General features: G+C 40.5%; 1 protein-coding gene across 3 annotated transcripts in view; it reads right to left on the reverse strand.

Annotated features, from left to right (window-relative positions):
• Positions 1-14,709: 14,709 nt before the first annotated feature.
• esrrb (estrogen-related receptor beta) overlaps positions 14,710-20,762 on the reverse strand; it is a 39,490-nt gene continuing 33,437 nt past the window's right edge. For all 3 annotated transcript variants that reach the window (XM_086149305.1, XM_086149287.1, XM_086149296.1), the window contains 2 exons: positions 20,004-20,273; positions 14,710-17,152 (listed from right to left, as the gene is read on the reverse strand). In XM_086149305.1, coding sequence (XP_086005431.1) covers positions 16,908-17,152; positions 20,004-20,273 — 515 coding nt within the window. In that variant the 3' untranslated portion in view covers positions 14,710-16,907. The remainder of the gene's footprint in view (positions 17,153-20,003; positions 20,274-20,762) is intronic.

The raw sequence follows: 20,762 nt of genomic DNA on the forward strand, positions 1-20,762 counted from the left end.
TATCACACCACACTTGAAAGTTACTCCGCTGGAGGAAACACAGCGTGCATCGGGAATGACTGGCGGCCAGGTGGACGTACAGAAACACATGAATATTGCAGCGAAACTCCATTCCAAACTTCAGGGAGCTTTAAACACGAACAGCGTAAAGTGACACCTCATGTGTTTGTGTGACATCACAGCTGACCAGTGCTGGACAATGACCCTCAACCTGTCTCTGTATGGTGCCACAGAGGTGTCATAAAACCTGGGCAGGAAGCTTTGCGTTGGATGACAGAGTGCCAAGTGCTCTCCCACCGAGACCTAATTTCCCCCTGTGAAAATGGATAGCACGTCCGTTGCATAGCTTAGTTTAAAATGCAAAATGTGGACATTATCTGGCATGGAGATTCAGCGGCATCCATCACACTATGCTAATGCAGCCCAGTGGTTAAGATATTCTAATGTAAGCCACCCTGGAGATGTAGAGGAATTAACACAAACAGAGCAGGGCGTCGAGAACACAGAGGGGTCAGGAGATAGGACAGGGAAGCTATTCCTGAGACAGACAGTCAGACACTCACACACACACACACACACACGCGCACACACACACACACACACACACACACACACACACACTAACTAAAATTAAATAAAATGAAATTGAACTTTTCCTGCACACGGCAGCATAGTTACACACTAGCTGCATAGCGTTACAAACATAACAGTGAACACATTTCTGATCAAGCTGAAGCACCTGTCAGCAGAGTGCCTTCACATTGCAGAGCAAAATGTAAAAGGAGGTAAATTCATAAATCACCTGTGATGATGAAAATGTTCTTAGAAAAAAAAACTCAATTAAATCACTAAACACATGCCTAGAGGTACCAGAAGTATAAAACATATTTTACTTCCATTCAATTTTTTCTACATTCATAAATTAGTCCAAGTAGGACTGTGCGACACAGAGGGGATCTTATTTTATTCATTATCATTTTGAAATCCTCAATGTCACATGTAAATCTCAATATATATCACAATGTGGACCGTGTCTGTAAATTAGTTGAAAAAAAACAATACACGTACTTTGAGATAACCAACAGGACACAAAATATTCATGCGTTTATCTATATGTATGCTATATGTATATCTGTGAAGATATGTTATCTATATCAAGTGAAATATATCGAGAGTGAAATGAAATTGTAATATCTTTGATGTCATCAATTGTTTACATAGATTACTATAGTTCAAGAGATTCCCAGTAAAGCACTGATTTTACAAAACGACTTACTTCTCATTATGAGCAGTCATATCCGGATCGGGAGGCGCTGTCGACTTACATTTAAAAAAAAGCAATGATTAGAATTGACAGAATTGCACGGGCATTGCTGCACTTATACAACATTTATAAGTTTGATGAAACTGATCTTGAATTTTTAAATTGAAGACATGTACCTCCTCCTTTCTCTCCATGGCTGAGGCAATACCGCTTTCATATTACAGGTAAAAAGAACTGAGTATCACCCCTCATGCTGCAGGCTGATTGGAGGCTTTGCAGGTTGCAGTAGGAGACCCTCACCTTGGCTCAGCACTGCTCGTGAAAGCACTGCCCCAGTTCCCTGCTCTGCCAGCCAGAGCTGTAAGGGAAGGCATTATTATCATTATATTAATGTGACATTAATTGCTTTTACTTTTTCACTCCATTACGTGTGATCTCTTTGAGAGCCTGGCCAGATGGTTTATCACTTCCCGTGCTGTTGGTAGCGCCATTAATGGGCTAAGACACTGGGCTATAAAATAATTGCACCATAGTGTTGGAAATGTTCAGCGTGCTAATTGAAAAGTAATTGCAGAGGTACAGTGCAATTGTCAAACCATAAAAGCCTGTCATAGGAGAGGAGGAGGGCTTTCTAGTAGAAGGCTATTGTTTGCTGTCACAAAATACAGTAAGTGGTCAAAATATCGGCTAACAGCCTGTATGCTCAGTGTTAACAGGGGAAATGAGCCATTGAAAATGTGACTCCTCTTCCCTGTTATGCACCATATTAATGTAATATTAAATCACAGCAGTTCCCTTTTATACTGTAATGATCTACTTTCCTGGATTGTTTCCTATGCCCATCAACTGTATCTAAATATTTAAAAAGAACACCATGAATAATAGTCTATTCAAGCATCTAGGAACCACGCAAGCGATCTCTGCTCTTTAAAGTAGACGTGCAAATGTTTTTGTTTTGTTTTGTTTTGTTCTGTTTTTTGGAACAGAGAAAGATTTGATCAAAGCTGGTATATCATGTCAGAGATGACACCTGAGTATCGCTGGACCCAGCCGTAAAGGGCTGTTTCTCGCTATACTTGTATACATTATATTGAATCAGCCTCACAGTAAATTGCTTCTTCATCAACATAGCAATAAGCACATGTGCAAAAATCAAGTTGCAGATACAGTAATGTCACACTGGATGAAACAACATTGCATGCTCTGAAATTTTGCTACTAAACACAAGAGGAAAATTTGCGAGGTTTGAGGTTCAAAAATGCTCCAGGAATCAAGATAAAATGTTTGAGAGAAATAACAATCAAACAAGTGTGATGTTAAAACTAGAAATAAAATAGGGTCAAATCGGAAGCTATTCAAAACTACTGCACATACGCTTTATTAAAATGCATGGAAGTATTTCACTGTGTTTTGCTAGTTTTAAAAAACATCTTTGAAATGTATGTGAACTGGAATGAACTCTTTGGCTGTTTGTGCTTAACTTTATCAATTACGTCTGTTAATGATTTCGGGATGTTCGCGTGTTTTGTATGATATATGAATGAGTTTGGTTGCATTTGGGTTTGTGAATGAAAAATGTTCTGTTCAGTCCGTCACAGATACTTTTGCATTGTTGATACAGCTTATTCACCTTTGTGATGGCTACAAAAACCATTGTTTGAATAGTGTTGCTTGCTTTAGTGCATAACACACTCCTTTTACAAACCCCAATTCCAATGAAGCTGGGATGATGTGTAAAATGTAAATACTAACAAAATACAAAAATTATAATGTGGATATTGGTTAAACATGTAAATAATTTTCAACCATATTCAGCTTAAAACCCTCCAAAGACAATATATTTATTGTTCAAACAGATAAAAGTTGAAGTGTTTTTGCAAATATGCACTCATTTTGAATTTGATGCCTAAAACACATTCTAAAAAAGCTGGGAAAGAGGCAACAAAAGACTGGGGAAGTTCAGGAAAGCTCAAAAAACACCTGTTTGGAATATTCCACAGGTGAATTGGAGAAAGGTGAGTGTCCCAATTGAATATAAAAGGAGCATCCCGAAAGCCTCTGTTGTCCTGACGCAAGGATGGGGCAAGATTCACCTCTTTGTGAGCAACTGTGTGAGCTAATAGTCCAATAGTTAAAGAACATTTCTCAATGTCCAATTGCAAGGAATTTAGAGGTTTCAAAATCAAATCCATAATATTGTCAAAAGATTCAGAGAATCTGGAGAAACCTCTGTGCGCAAGTGGCAAGGCTGAAAACCAATATTGAATGCCCTTGACTTTCGATCCCTCAGACGGTTCTGCATTAAAAAATTGTATCTTTGTGGACAGGATATTACCACGTGGGATCACTTCAGAAAACCATTGACAGTTAATACAGTTAATAACTGTATCCACAAATGCAAGTTAAAACTGTGTCATGCAAAGCTAAAGGCATACATCAACAACACTTAGAGTGCCATCGGTCCGATGAGTCTACATTTCAATCTGTTTTTGGGAATAATGGACGTCCCCCGGGCCAAAGAAGAAAGGGACCATCCAGATTGTTATCAGTGCAAAGTTCAAAAACCAGACTATCTGTGATAGTATGGGGGTGTGTTAGTGCCCATGGCATTGGGTACTTGCACATCCATGAAGGCACCATGAATGCTGAAAGATACATACCGGTTTTGGAAGAACATCCAGGTGGCGTCTTTTTCAGAAATGTCCCTAATATTTTGAGCAAGACAATGCCAAGCCACATTCTGTACGCATTACAACAGCGTGGCTTCATTGTTAAAGAGTGCGGGTACTAGACTGGCTTGCCTGCAGTCCAGACTTGTCTCCTATTGAAAATGTGTGGTGCATTATGAGCGCAAAACATGACAACGGAGACCCTGGACTGTTGAGCAGCTGAAGTTGTATATAAAACATGAATGGGAAAGAATTCCACTTACAAAGCATAAATAATTAGTGTCCTCAGTTCCAAAACACTTACCGAATAATGTTAAAAGGAAAGGTGTTGTAACACTGTGGTGAAAATGCACCCGACCCAGCTTTTTTGGAATATATAGTCTTCCTAAAATTCAAAATTAGTGAATATTTGCCAAAAACATTAAATTTTATCAGTTTGAACATTAGATATCTTGTCTTTGTAGTGTATTCAACTGAATGTTGGTTGAAAATGATTAGCAAATCATTGTATTCTGTTTTTATTTACAAATTACACAACATCACAAATTCATTGCAATTGGGGTTTGTGGTACTACAGAGTATTTTCCTTGGATGAGTAGATGGTTCAATATATGTTCCCTGATCTGCCTATGCACCCTCCTTATACAATTCTGGCTCATTCCAAGAGTTTCTTCTTTAAATATCAGCCATAAATATAATAAGAAATATATACCAATATATATATATATGTATATATATATATATATATATATATATATATATGTGTGTGTGTGTGTGTGTGTGTGTGTGTGTATATATATTATTGCAAAAACCACTAATATCAATAAAGAGTTATGATTTTCTTACAATAGGTTTTGGTTAATCCATATCAGGCACAAGAGAACTAGAGCGGTGTGTCTCAGGGGTTAGAGTGCTTCTCCAACCCTGTCGAAGTGTTGTTGAGCAAGACACTGAATCCCTGATCACTCCCCTGGTGCTGCAAGTGGCTGCCAACAGTCATGGTTCATCCATGATGGGTTAAATGAAATAATTTCCTGGAAGGGTTTATTGAGATATAATAATAAATGGACAATTCATCATTTTCAGAAATTTCAAGGCTCTACAAGTTACTGTAATTCTTTATCTATATGGAGAATTGAGAAATGATGGCCAGCAGATTATCCTCAAATCCAACAAAAATAGGTTGAGGTAAATGCAAACTTTTGATATAACATGAAAAGTCAAGGTTTGATATACTTTTAATATATGTTTTTCCTGAAACCAAGAGCTGCAGACTCAGTAGCTGCTGTCAAACCAGACTTTGTGTCTGTCCCTTTATCGATGAGTGCTTGTTGTTTGAGGTGACGCTGGGTTAACTGAAGGGCCAATGGACATTCATTTAAGCCGTCATTACTAAAACAAAGCAGCCTCTCGCTGATTATCAGCCCCAATCGACTCTCCTTCTCGCTCCTGTCGGCCGGCCAATCCAACATATTGACACCACTGACTGAGACTTGAGGAAGAACAAGATGGTGAACTTGCAGAGATCAGGGTCAGGGCGAGGGGCAGGGTCGGCATGTTTATTTTGTGTAAGTCTGTTGCTGCGCGGCTCCAATACTGCTGTGTTTGCTCCATATGGGTGACATGGGGTGAAAATAAGGCCTGATATTAGAATGATCGATTCCAGCAGTTATGAATTTGATTTGCAGGATTCCCCCTTTGAATCCTCCTACTTGCAAATCCCCACACGCAGCATAGAAATTGTGAGGCTAAATAAAAATAACCATAATAATGAAAAAAAATTTAAAAAAATCCTCATCTGGTGGGTCAAGCAACCAGCGTGAACCATAAACCATGAACCTTTCACCTGATTACCCCCTACTTCTCTTGCTCTCTCCTCTATCCCAAGGTCAATATCCTCAACAATTAGTCCACGGAGGAGGGGGAGAAGGAGGATTTGAAGCAGGTTTGAGGTGCCCTCAACAAATGCCCGCTCAAGGGCTTCCAGGGGCAGCAACGGTATGTCAGGCTAAAGTGAAAAGTGTACCCATTCCCTCTTTATGTCTCCATTTGCCACCCTCATTAAGATCGTTCATGAGCACTTAGAGGCCCCCTGCACATTCGCCCGAACACCTCGCTCAGGTCTGTCCTCTCCTTGACGCACGTTTTCCAATCAAATGACCAGAAATAAAGGCTCGTTTCAGGAGGAGATACAGAGAAAGCAAGAGAGCTGTTTGCTAAGGTACTTGTATCAGGTAGTGTGATTATACCAATGTATTATTGATTAGCCCCAGTCAACAAGGCTCCAGGACAATTGTCCAGTCCTGCCGGCAACTGGTCTGTCTCCCAGCTACCCCCACTGTTTCCCTCCAACTCCCAAGTAGCTGGCTCGATAATCCATACTTCAGCAGATTAAAACATTTCATTTGCAATCTTTTTTTAGCTCTGTAACACTTATAATACAGTGGATGAAATCAAAACGTACTCGTAAACTTCACCCTCAAAAAGACGGGGCCATACAGTCCTAAATCTCTGGCTCATCCCTTTTTTTCTTTTTTTCTTTTTATCGAAACCGCCGGTGTGTCCAAGCCTCAGAGGACGAGAAAGCCAGTACTGTGACAGTCCATCAGTGAAGAAGAGGAGTGTGATAATACAGTGAGGTGAGGCAAGACCAAATGTCAAGCTCAGAAAAACTAGTCCCCTGCGAGTGCGTTCCCAGTGCTTCAGAGGCGCATAAAAGGAATAACACAAGAAAACACACAAAAACATCAATCTCATAAAATTAACACCGTAAAGGTTCTCATGGTGGACTTAACAGGGGCAAAGTCTCCTTCCTCGATATGCCACAGACAAGGTGGTGTGTTGGCATCTAGATTTCTTAATATTTCAGAATGTCTTCTTCTTCATCTTCTTCTTTTGTTCACTTCTGTCCGGCAGATCACATTCGCACAGAAAGAAGTTTTTGCCGCTGTAAACCCCAGGAAAAGAAAAATATTGATGACAACAATAAGTGCCAATGAGTGCCAACCTATGTGCCTCCTGCTACAAACAAAACAAAGAGACCAGGACACCATTTTTGATTCAAAAGTGATTTGCATAGAAAAGTTCATAATCGTGGGGCATAAGGATATGGTAATAAAGGAGACCAATAAAAATTTTTACTATGACAGAATATTAAAAATGGCAGTAAATCGAAGGAAGGCTGAATGCAGAATGACCCTTGAAAAGTGACTTCCTCGGTTGTGACTGCTAATCTCAGCGTGTGAGAGGAAGGCTTACTGTACACAGAGAATAAAACATCCTCTGCAGACCCCTGACAGATATGGTTGTCTCTCATACTTTCATCCTGCTGGATAGTTAAGATTTAAGATAATGACACAACGACTTTCACATTGATGCCGACATTGAATCTTTTTAAGAGGCCTCCTACTGCAGTGCTGGGACAGCCTGTCAGCCACTAGCAGTGAAAGAGCTGAATGTCTCGCGCATACTCGTTTCCTGATGTCAGGAAGAAATTGTTCGTAACATCAGCCACACACTTGTCTCAACTCATTTATTTCAGCCAAGGTCTATGGATATAAATTAAAGGAAATGTTACTGGAGCATTTAAACTCAGCGCCAGCCTTGAGACCAGTAATGCAACTACATATCATCAAAAGTGCTGAATCTCCCTTTGTCACCGCACATGACATGCAATTCCTCCAAACACATTCTCGTTTGTTGCCATTCATAGAAATAAATAATCACAAAGAGCCTGGACAGCCCTTTAAAGCAAGTAACAAGCAATTCTTATAGTACTGCGCCATTTTAACAAAGTAGAAAACCAAGATTCCTGTTTGATTCATAGTATTTTTTTTTTTTTTTTTTGCGTTTCTTATGAATGCAGTTCAACAGGTGGTCCATAGATGGAGCTCTTCTCATTAGAATACATTACCTTACATTACAAGTCTGTCCTCGGGTAACTTAATTCTTGAAAGAGTAGAGTGGCAATATGACTTTACCTGCCCTCTGCAAGCGTGGAAGAAGCTGCTCTGAATCAATGAAGAGGAAAAACTTACACTCAAACTACCTCCAAGCAATAGAAACATAGAGATCTTTCAATATCCAGCCCCTGTGTCAATTTTGTATTTGTGTTTCTCTACATTACTTAACACACCGGACCCCTTGTGAGTGAATGTCAAACCACAAACTGTCAGGTCTCTGGAGCAGAGTGACTTAATTGAGCTGTCCTGGGAAATCTAATTACAATAATGCATCGAGGATTGTGTAATATTCCCCATGCTTCTGCTCCACACCTATCCCACACACACACACACACACACACACACGTGCGAACACACACACAGATGAGAGCGCACACTCCTGTATGTGCTTCTCAGGGAATGAAAGAAGGGTGGGAGACAAGGATATGTTAGGAGGTTGTGGATACAGGCACAAACTACAACAACCGTAAACCATTTCACAAGAGATGTTTTAATCACGATTCATTGGCCAATAAACCTTTAATCAGCCGTCATTCAAGCTTGCTTGGCCCGGTGAGGACAAAACAATGACAGTGTTATAAGATGAAATAGCGCAAGCAGCAGCGGGTCAAAATTGCAGAATTTCCACAAACTATTTCATTTGTGATCCGTTCCTCAAAAGCAGGAGGACTCACGTAGAGTGTAGTTCACCTTGTGTGAAGGTGGACAGGTAACAAAAGATTGCAATATTTGTGGGAAAGTGTGCCTGATTTACGTGTTTGATGTTGATGATCATAACAATATCACATTAGAGCGTTATTGAGCAAATCACAGCAATTTAAAGTGACATTTGCAGGATATTTTAGTGCTACAGGGGCCAAGAGACAAGCATGTGTGCGTGCTCACACACACACACACACACACACACACACACACACACACACACACACACAAACTCACCAGTGTGGCTGCTGAAAAAAAATCCATCCTCTGACAGTGTTCATTGATGGTGTTAATTCCACAGAAAAGTGTCCGAAAATGCCTGCCAATATGTGGGGCTTTTACTACACAAAGACAATAGGAAGAGTCCTCTGCCTGCTCACCCGGAGGTATTGATGTGTGTCACACATTGACAACCTTTGTGTGTGCAGCAAACTAACAATGCGAGAGCCCCTCGATGTAGGCATTTTCCCATTTCTCAGAAAAGTCAACAGATACTGAAATGAATAAAATTAATTCAGTGGAACAAATTTTGTTTGAGTGTGTAAGATTATGTATATGTATATTATCTGTGTAAAATAATATGTATCTTACATATTACAAGGAGGCCTTACATACACACAAGGAGGCCTCGTGTGACACTCCTCAAGTTGTGTATTGTATAAAAAGAGGAGCGTATCCAATGCTGGGAAGCAGATGTGATTTTCTTTTAAAGTCACCATGAGTGTATGTGTGTATGTATGAGGGCTGTTTGTGATTGAGTACAAGGTCAAAGGGACACAGGGGAAAGATGGGGGAGCGCTGAACTAAGAGGGGGGTTGCTACTGTGCCCAAGGCCATACCCACACAGACGGACACCGTATTGAAATTAGCAAATGGACTGCATAGTGTTGCTTGCTGCCCCATTTGCGGCCCCCTCTTCTCCACGTGATATACAGATGCACCCGGTGGAGGGACATCATAGTTTCAATGGGGCAATGGTGAGGGAGTGGCTCACCTCCCCCTGTCCTAAAATGAAATGGGTAGGCTCTTATTTATTTACAGCATGTTTTGCACTCGTCCCATAACACTGTAAATTACCTGCATGGTCAAGGCTCCTTTCTCAGGCAAGCGGAGAGGAGAGAAAAGGACATAAAGCATGTGATCTATATGAAATTTAATTCAGGAATCACATATGATCTGTCAATTTCCATATATCACACTTTACGAGTCATATTTTAAATACAAAATCACATTTATGAATATAAATGTGTGAATTATGAGCCGTCATATCTGTTATATGATGCACAATATGTCTGCAGGCCTAAGACAGACTGTCTTGCAAATATTTATGAGAGTTCTTCACTATATCTTGTAAGAGGATAAGAGATAGGTGATGTCCATAGATAGTTGATCACATATGTTTTTCTCACATCACATATAGTTTCATTACGGTATTGACTGCTGGTCTTCTCGCTCTTTCCGCTCTGAAATAACATAAAACATCTAATGCAATATTTTGTGATAATAAATCCTAAGCTGTGATTGTTTGAGACAAGGAAGCTTGACACTTAGTTAGAACATAATCAGGCTACAATCGAGGCGAGTACAGTGTACCTATGTGTGTATGCCAGTGTGGCCCGTGTGTGTGTGTGTGTGTGGGGGGGAGAAAGAATTCTATCAGAGTGAAGTCTCTCAGGGCCAGACCTGGTCTCTGGTTGAAAAAAGCAGGGGCCTCCTCCATTATGGCAAACAAGTGCATTTGCTTTAAGGCCAGTGGAGATTTCTAACCTTTGCTTGACACTCAGAAAAGGTCAGGCCCATCCGTAGCTTCCCTCTGGAGTTGAGCCTGACCATTTCCTCCCTGCTCCATTGCCTCGTACGCATGGTATCGTCAAGCAGTAGTAAGCATATAGTAAAGATAGTAAAGATCTAGTTGTTGAAATTGTGACTCCTTTGTTTATTCTCAATGGTTATGAAAGATCTGGGTATCATGGAAAACATATATTCCAACTGAGGTGTTGCTGTAAATTCACCGTCCAGGCAAAATCCATTTTTTAATCTTGTTTCTGCATTTGGATACTTCAGCATCACTTTGCTGATTGATGAATGTGGGGTGTTTGTCAACAGTAGAATTTTTCACGTAAATTGATTCACGTTTTTCTCTCTCTTTGTGTGGACAAGTTGTGAGACACACACACACACACACACACACACACACACACACACACACACACACACACACACACACACACAAACACACTATTCAATCGATGCGATGATGATGTATAAACAGAGCCTGATTCTCTGGACTGTAGATCTTAATCCCACGAGTTCAACTTGTAAAGAAATACTTTAGTGTCATGTAATGAGCAGGTGGAGTAATTATATCTTTTTTACCCAGAAACTTTTGGACCCTAAATTTAAAAGGAATGCTTTTAGATATTTTTTTCTTATGCTCAAATTAGCCATTGAGATGAATAACTTTTTTATTCCACAACCAAAAAAGTAATTCATGTAATATATAAAAATCTTTCTCCCGTTTTAGGTTTCTCTGTAAGAAATACATCCTACTACATATTATTGTTATATTGCTTAATAAATATGTTTAAGCCCCTGAAACATCCGTCACTTTCCTACCAGGATGAAGCAAATGTCTTATCATTTAAGACCCGCTTTTCTTTCACGGGAAAAAAAACGCAGCAATTGTGTAAATGTCTGTGAGGTGAGCGCACATAGCCTTCCATGTGAGTTTTTCTCCAGTTGATGGACGTATCCATGCTTATCAAGGCTCCTTATCTGCCTTCATTATTTCCAAACCACTGGTTAAATTGGAAAAGCCCATAAGAACGCGTGAATACATGGCAGAGGCAATAAAACAGTGGGAGAAGACCCCCACACACAATCTACAGCAGTGTTTTCGTTGGGTGGAGGGAGATACATTCAGTAGATAGTTGGGAAAATTTCTGCTTCCCCACAGCCTCATATCAGTGAGCAGCACAGATAAAGATACAGTTGGGCAAATAAATCTCAAATGAAGGGACAAAACCCTTCACATTCATTGAGTGTGTGTGTGTATGTATTTGTGTGTTTGTAAACAATTTATTACCAACCTGCTACCTGCTCCCTTGCAACACTTCTGTTCTTACAGTGGCTGAAATGTTCGGAAACACGTGGCGCTTTCACCCATAAGCAGTATTTTCTCCGTGTTGCTGCTAGAGGGTCATTGCCATCTCATTCTAGCACGCGTCATGTCTGGAAGATGTGCTTTTCTACTCCCTCAGGGAATCTCTGTGTTTTCTTAATTTGTATCACACTTAAAAGCAGACACAGAGAGGAATGTCCCCCGGTATTCTGTGTGTAGAGTTTGACACGGAAACAAACAATGAAATCTGATGTCCTTTTTTAATCCAGATTTTTCCTTGCAACCAAAATAGGAATGAAAATGGCTATTTAAACTGTGCCTACTCCACAGTCTCATATTTATGTATGATTGCATAATACTGATGAAAAATGTAACCGGAGTAATTTGACAAAGGTCCTCTGATGGCCAATAGGGTTTCAGAACACCAGCCATGCATTAAGCTGTGAGGGGAGCAGGCATGTAACTTGATAAATGCACTTAAAACAGTGAAGATAGACAATGAGAGGGCGAAATCTCAGATGGCCTGGGCTGTGTGCCTGCTAGGCAGTTTGACAGGCTATTGATCAGCCCAAAGGAGTCCAGGGCAGGGTCAGAGGTGTGGAGTGCTTGGCTTATATACAGCTGGTGGGACAGGTATGAAACAGCATCAACCACGAGATTTGCTCAAAACTGTTATCTACCAGTTAAAGATCAGAATCATCCGCTGCTTTGGCAGCTGCCACTCTTGGATTCCTTTCTTCAGACCCATTATTTTTTCTGCTACCAAATAATGCCCAATAAAAGTCTTTGAAAGAGATATGATGTAATGTTCCTTTCTGGGCCACTGATAGCTCATGGCTGTGAAAATGTCCAGCTCCTAGTATTCACTAGTAATAATCTCATTGGTCGGTGCCTCCAGTTTCACAAATGTAGCAATAAATACACATAACACAATAAGTGAGACACTAAGAGACCCTATAAAGGGAAGTTTCACCCAAAAAAAGAGGAGGGGAGGGGAGGGGAATTAGGAGGGGAAGCAAAGAAAGTTTAACGTTCAGGTTGAGAAACAGGAAAAAAAGGTGGCCCACTCTTCATTTCTGTGCCACAAGCTCTCCTGGGAATTTGCGTGCTCTGTTTTCAGCCTTAGTGTAATTTGAGCGCTGGGTTGATACAAAGTGTATGCAGCAGCTCGGTTCAAACCCAATCGCTCACGCTGACATCAAATCCGTTTCCTCACCATCATCAATGTTATTTGGGAATAATGAAACACACTAAAGCAATGCATAGCAGTCATAGAGCGGCGAGCTAGACCGCATCTTGATGAGTCACCTCGCACCTCAAATAAAAGGTGTTTTGACCTATCATTGGTGGAAAATGATTGCCTTGCAACTGTATTTGAGAAACATATTGATAGGTGTATCTGGTCCCCTCAGATGCATAAGAAACAGGTTGCATGTTGATTTGGAAGAACAGGCATGTTCTACATTTCATTTGTTTGTGTATCCCTTTTTCATTTTATTTTCATCTCCAAATCATCTTTTCTCACATATTGTGATGCCATTGTTTCTATGTTGAGGATTACTACGATTAATTGGTTAGCAAGACTTTATTTCAAAAAGGGAAATTGGCTCTTATAATTATATAGAGAAGGGAATACTTGATCTCCCTGGAATATCAGCTTCCTGCAATAATGGAGCAACATCCCCTCACTTCCCCCAACTCCATCAGCTTTTGCATGTCTGTCTGCCTGTTTCCTGTGACGGATCCATTTTCAACAGCTCCTGGTCCCGCTGAGTCTGAAGGGTGAATGGTTGGGTGCAGACCAGTGAGAGAAACAAATTTGTAGAAGCAGATTTTCCAGTTTTTTTTTTTTTTTCAAACAATGATTTTTACATGTCATAGGACTAATTCCGGAACAAGTAAAATCCACCCAGAATTGTTTGATTTAGATTTCCTTGGTTGAGTAAATTTCCTGCAGCTTACTTTTACATCCTGACATGTACATAAAAACATCCTTACATAAAACCAGACTAAATTCTGAATAATGTCCACTTTTGTATCTCTGGGATGTATGACAGAAGGACTTGACTGAGGGGAATCTATATATTTCATTTCTCAAGTGCTATAAGTCTATAAATAAAGTCTATGGCATGCAATCTGAATATATATATATATATGTATGAATATATATATATATGAATATATTGTCCCTATATGAGGATGTATGGTCTCAATTTGCTTTGCAGCTGAAATTTAGTTATAACGCCAAGGTACAACATAGTTCAGGGAATATTACATTAATTCATCCCTTGCCCCTCTGAAAATCAAAACTTAAAACTTACACAGATATTGGCGATTCAGAGATATCAATGTACACAGTTGAAAATATGATCTGTTGATATGTATCAATGATATTTCAAATGATAAATACTCATAACAAATGCAGGGAATCAGTTGTCTGCCCATGTCTACAATTTGTCATCAACGGACTAATTCTGACACACTGATGCTCGGTCACTGTGTTTGTGTGTGTCTGTGTCTGTGTGTGCGTGTGAGTATGTGTGTCGGGGAAGCATCTGAGGCGGCACCCATTGATGGCTATGTGATGATTTAATTTACAAACAGATCTCGACAATGAATGTGATCTGGAACTACAATCACAAATATTTTGACATGATTACTCCGGGAGAGACATTTTAAATGAAACAAACATGAATGGCTAAAGTTCTTCAAGGTCATGTAAGGTTGGTAAAGGGCAGAATGGGTTTAAAGTATTGACAATATGATCATGAGGTAGTAGTCAGCAGGGTGCTGCATACTTTATTTTAAATGGTATTTCGCGAACCTACTGTATTAATGCTGATATATTTACACACTTTGACACAGCTTATAGTGTAAGACATGTTCTCTTTGATTTACACAATGCCACTTTGTAAGATGAAAAGAAAACATTAGAATGAGTCTTATGGCTGATGACCTTGGGCCACTATAAAATTATTTTTGTAAAGATTATCTGCAAAATTTCTCCTTTATTCTGCAGTTTCATTCAAACAAGCACAAATGTCACTTTTATAAGTTTAGCAAATTCAGTGTTTCCTCTGATATACAGGATACATGTTTGTGATTAGAGGGAATTTTGAATGTTACTCAACAGCTTACAAATTCTCCCAAGTCTAAGTAAAAGCATGCTTTTAGCATGAATTCAGTCAGAATTGGTCCCTGTTGTATTGCACAACAGCAAGGAAATCAAGTTATATTGTCACCCTTTACAGTGCATCTCAACTGGACAGTGGCTGGTTCGAGTTGGGAGGAGTACGCACTGGAGAGGCTCGTCCTCCATTTCAGAGCGATCAGGCTGTTGTAAAAAAGGTAAGTGGACAGCTGGATATCGCAAGCATGGCAACAACTCTATCCCGCTGCATTGTCAGGGACTCCTTTGATCACAGTATCATATTGTTGTGACAGGTCCACCATTTAACATGTCACATAAAGTCCTTCAGTATACACCTTCGACACATTCTCCCACAGAGAAGGGCACTGCATTTGTGCTGTTTGCAACTGCAGGATAACCCCAATCAAGCATAATGTACAGCTAGTTAGACAAGGGAAGAAGACAGCCCGTTGGCTCTCTTTCCCACTTGGGATCACACCTTGTACTTGCGCACTGCAGTGTTGCTGTCAACCCAGGTTGTTTCTTGCATAGGTTCTCATGTGCATGCTTGGGCAGCCCAAGACCTCCTCACAGATGCCTGGCTGCCCTAAGGGCTAGCAGGGAGGATGATATTTTTCTGCCTTGGCCACTGTGTCAGCTTGAGGTCAGTGTTCCACGTGTTTACTATACTCCAGGAGTGAGGTGGCAACGACAACAACCTCCTGCCAGGTTAAAAATAAACCCAGTGTGAAGTGCCACCACTCCAGCCCTGCACCTGCCATTCACCTTCGTTTGGTTGAAGCTCCATAATAGCAGGCAGGGCTATTTAAAGAAAGGAGGTGTCTAAAATGGTGAGAGCAGATGCTCTGCACCTTGTTCCCTGTGAGGGGGATGACTCTGCCACAGGCTTAAAGGGTTCCAAAATAGAGTGGTTGACATATGGGCCTCTGATTGTTTGAACATGGAATCTCCTGGAATTCTGCCTCACTGCATAAATCCTTTGATACTGCCATGCCAACCTGCCGATCATCTTTCACGTCATCCAAATCATGCCATTTATTTGAATGCCGGGGGGCCATTTCCACAGGCTTAAATAATGACTACATTTGGGGTTTAGTTGTTACACGAACACCACGACACAAGCCATGACAGGAGCGGAGACAGACTGGTGTGCAACAATGGTGCAATGGTGTGTCCCGCTGGTGGAACAGAGAGACACAGGCACAGTCTTTCAGCAACAGCAGCTTTGAAAAGCACATGAAATATAGAATGTTTGCCTGACCTCCTCACAGCTCTCTTTATTGCTGTGTTACTAGTGAATAAGACAAATGACTATTGTAACTGCCTATGCTAGTTTGGTTACGCATGAGACAAGCGAGCCTTCCAGTCTGAGATAGATCCAAAGAGATCACACGGCTTACCGCTCAGGAGAGGTATATTCAAGGACATTTTAACTGAAAGAGTTCACATTTAAGTAACAATTTTAGTCATTTTACCTAGGCGGAGAAAAGAAAATGGCCACCAAGTTCACCAGACTTGAACTGTACAATCAGCCTTCCAGTAATAAATATATACATGTCCTGGCCAAGTCCAGGCAATAGAACATTTGTGAGACATTATGGTTGTTGATGCCTCTGCTACCCTCTGAACAAATTAAAATCACTTTTTTTCAAATTTTGTGAAAGAAAGAACCATTTATCATGTGTTAGAGACCTGGCAGCTACCAATTCTGGAGATTACGAAGGACTCAAGGGACCTATTTCATATACAGCATGAACACTGACAAATAACAAAAACAAAAGAAAATATTACTGTACATAGTATTTCTTATATTTTTTAAATTATCTTCATCATTCTAATATTTATACTAATGACCAAGTTTTGTATTTGTTCTTAATTGTATTGTGTCCTGGGGTTCCAGGAGGAGGGAGGCCAGTCTCTGTCCTGCCCAGAACCGTGGGTGGACGTCTCCTTCTCCTGAGTCCCCTTAGTCTTGGTTCAAGTCACTTCCTGTTTCATTGATGAAGTCCTCTGCTGAGGCCAACCAGCTATCTTCATATCAGACTTTGGCCTCTAGCATCTCCAGGAAAAGTTTGTGCATGGGCACCTTTCCTTGCACCTTGATGCTGTAAAAGTGCTGCACTGCCTTGGTGGCCGTCTGCCGCAGCAGGGGCAGGGTCATGAGCAGTTTCCCAGCTCGTCGTGGGTCTTCCTGGTGCTGGCTGCTCTCATAGTCTTGCAGTGCCTCGTGGAGGGCATCCTGAAGCTTCTGGACCCCCTCCATGTCCTCTATGTGCATGGAGTCTAACAGAGTACATAGAGGAGCAAGAAAATTGATAGATTTTAGAGTTTCATACGGAAAAAAGAAGTCTAATAAGAAATACAGTTTTCACTTTCAGACACCGGCAATATAACAGGAGTGACAGGAAATGGATTTTTCAAAAGCTAAATTAAATCTCATGACTGATCTTTACTGCTTGTCAGTGCAGGAGGGTTGGGAACAAATTATTGTTAGAACTTGCACCCTGACAAGATAAAGAATAGATCATAAAAGCAAAAGAACATCTGCTTTAGTTTATTTATTTATTTACTTATCCTATGGCGGGCTACGCAGGATATTCATATGGCCATCTGACCAGAGAGACTGAAAATCAATGTTATCCCTCTGTAACAATGGTATGAATAGGACACAATCTCTGCTGAGTGACTACCCATTAAAGCCCTCTGTGTTCCAGAGGGCAGGGTGTGATCAAAAAAAAGACAAAAAAAGCATTTCTGCCAGAGAATTAGAATCCAGAAATCAGCCTCTAATGAACACAACACTTCCTCCCAATTCATTTCCTTGCAACTCCCTAAAAGGGGTCTGTGGTTATTAGAGCATTAACAAATTCTTATCAGCTTCCTATAATGCTCTATGCAACAAAATACATCTGAAATATAACAGGGTTCTCCATTTAGAATCTCAATTCAGCCTTTTTTCTGTAAAGAAAAAGAAGAAAAGACTAATTCAAATGCTTTTTTATCCACCTTTGAAAGGCTTTTGAATTATGCGCTGTCGACAACACTATCCTCAAGTGTCTCTGCTTCATTCAGCTCGAATTTCTCCCAGACAGTTTTAAATAATCAGTCTACAGTTTCAGTCTGGAGCGCTGCTCCCCGGTTGTTTCTTGCTCCTATACTGTTTCACTACGTGCCGCTGTTTTTACTGATCCTACTGTACATCGTGTTATAGCATTCCACTCTCATTCTCGCCTTTTCTTCACCCAGCCTCTCAGGGACAGTCTGGGGTTGTGCTTCAGTCACCGGATAACCAGTGTCTGCCAATCCAGAGACTGCCTGCCTCTCCTCACCTTGGATGTGCATAAGTGACCAAATGAGACCGTAAAAGGCAAAATAGATTTCAGACTTTGCCCTAAATTCAATGACTAGAACAACTGTATTCCCAAAACCTTGAAACATTTCTCACCATGATGGTTTTTCAAACCCATCGTGGGAAAATAAAGTTGGTCAACTGGAGAACTGAATGCGGAAGGGAAAGAGAAACTGACAATCATCTCTTCATTTTTACACATGGAACGAGAGAAACAGTATAACCTTGCCACATTTTTACAATTAACAGTTTCTGCTGGTTGGGCAACTACATTTAAAAATGATAATAATTCGAACATTCTGTAAGGTTTTTTGTGTACCACGAGGAAAACAGCAAATAATAAAAGCGATGGAGACACCTTAACAGATTGGGAGAAAAGAGGCCAGGAGACGACAAGTAAACAGTTTTAAGTCCTTGGGGGAGGAGTAGACTTGAAAAAAAAAATAACTTTGAAGAAACAATTTCCTTGCAATCCATCATTGAGCCCACGCCAATCCGATTGATAAACTGCTAATTACAAAATCAATTGCTATGAATTTTCACAAATGTCAGACTGAGCGGCTCCCAAGAGAGCGATCTCCCTGAGACCTTGTTCTAATGTTGCAGGCACTCTCCTCTTCCTGTTCGCCCCCCCGACCCCCATCCCGCCTTCCCCGCACCTCTCTACCAAAGCCCTGTTGTCTGAAAGCAAAGACCTACCATCAGCATTTTCATTTTTCAGCCTGGACAAAAGGAAGAGCGGCCCGGTGACCCAGCCGCGCATTGATCAGAGTGGGACGGGTCTTGCCTCCTCAAAAGGAGCCTGTCAATAGTTGCGTGCCGCCTTCGCATTTGAACAAACGAGGCCTATCACTCCCTGATACTCCTTCCTTTCGACTTAACACATTTTATTGACAGACCCTGTGCTCCTAATGAAATGCTAAATTTATCTCCTGTGGCTGCTGTGCCCTGCAGCTACTGTTATGGAGATAGAGAAAAAGAGCGAGAGGGAGTGCTGGAGAAATACCACAACACAGAAGGTGTTCAATTAAAAAGCTCACTCCTCCATCCTTCTTTCTAATGCACTGCCCTATCTTCTCTCCATCTCTCCATCTCAAGCACTGAACTAAAGGTTACACTGTAAAACTTGTGAAAAACCAAGAAATGTCATCTCTGAAACTCTTAAAAAATACTTGACTCTTTCTGGACGCTTCATTGTCCAGAAGGCATAAATGTCTTCCCAAAAAATTAAATGTCCTAAACAGGATATACAGTCTAGGACTCTCAGTACCTGAAATTATATTGTAACAATACAGCATCTGTGAGATATTAATCTATAGCTAGTAGGATTTTTTACATCAGCTTTATATCACATGTTTGTAATAAAGAAAAAATGTGGGCTGTATTTCAAAAATACAAAAACACTTAGGTAATATATAAGTCAAACTAAAGTGAATAAGACTGGATGAAAGAATCATTGTGTGATAGAAAAGACTACATTTAATGCAAATTAAGGACTTTTTAAGTAGGATTGACTATTAAATTTTAAAATCAATTGAATGTTGCACAGGATCTTTGATTAGTGAACATTTCTAAATAACATTACCCACAAATTGGATAATCGTTTCTAAAAGGTATCCTACATGAAATAAAGATGTTCTAAAATCATGTCAGTAGAACTGCTTTTCAAAGCTGTATATTGTAAACGAATTGAATATTGCTTACTCAGCACAAACAACTAATGGAAACGTACTCAATGTACATAATGACAAGTTAAAAACTGATGAATTATGCTGCTTAAGTTACCTGAGTTAGCGAGAGCGATGGCCTTGAGGGTGACAAACTCCTCCTTCTCCACTTTGAGTTTCTTGTATTTACGGACCAGCTGTAGAATGGAGACATAAAGGTCAAGGAGGCCCGTCAGCCGTGAGTGCTCCTCGTCCATGATGTAGTCTTCCGCGTACACTAGCTCGTCCTCGTACGGCAGCGAGCGGAATACGATACTGAGGATGAGGATCTCCATCCAGGCGCTCTGCAGTAGACTCATTTGATCTCCAAGCGACAAAGAAGAAAAGCCTGAGGGGAAAAGTCAATGAGAACAGAAATATTGTATGAAAATGAGATAAGTAAGCCCATGAGTATGGGCGTGCATTTCCGCTCATATATAGAAAATATCTAAGAGCAACATTTTTTTTTATTTTGTTATATCTTTATGGAACAAAGCAGTTCAAAATAGCAGTTTCAATTGATCAGAATATTTATATGAGTTGTCAAACCTCAGTAGCCTGGAGTGCATGCAGAACATTCCAGAGGATTTAATTTAAATGCATAGAAGAAGGTCCTCTTTGAAGCCAGTGTCAGAACACTTGAGTGGGCTTTACTGTATGTGTGGACAGTAAATCGGTGCAAAGGTCTGGGATACACAAAGCCATGTGGTTACCCCTTGTATCCTTTCACACTTGTCTTGGTGTGAGGGACATTAGCACCAAGACACATTCTCATTGGTGGGGTTGAGGACATGACATGCCGTGTGTCATTGGAAGAGGTGATAAGGGATAGGGGCAT

Source organism: Fistularia commersonii, chromosome 1 (genome assembly GCF_037954325.1).
Source record: "Fistularia commersonii isolate RoL2024-O1a breed Wild chromosome 1, RoL_Fcom_v1.0, whole genome shotgun sequence".
NCBI classification, from domain to species: Eukaryota; Metazoa; Chordata; class Actinopteri; order Syngnathiformes; family Fistulariidae; genus Fistularia; species Fistularia commersonii.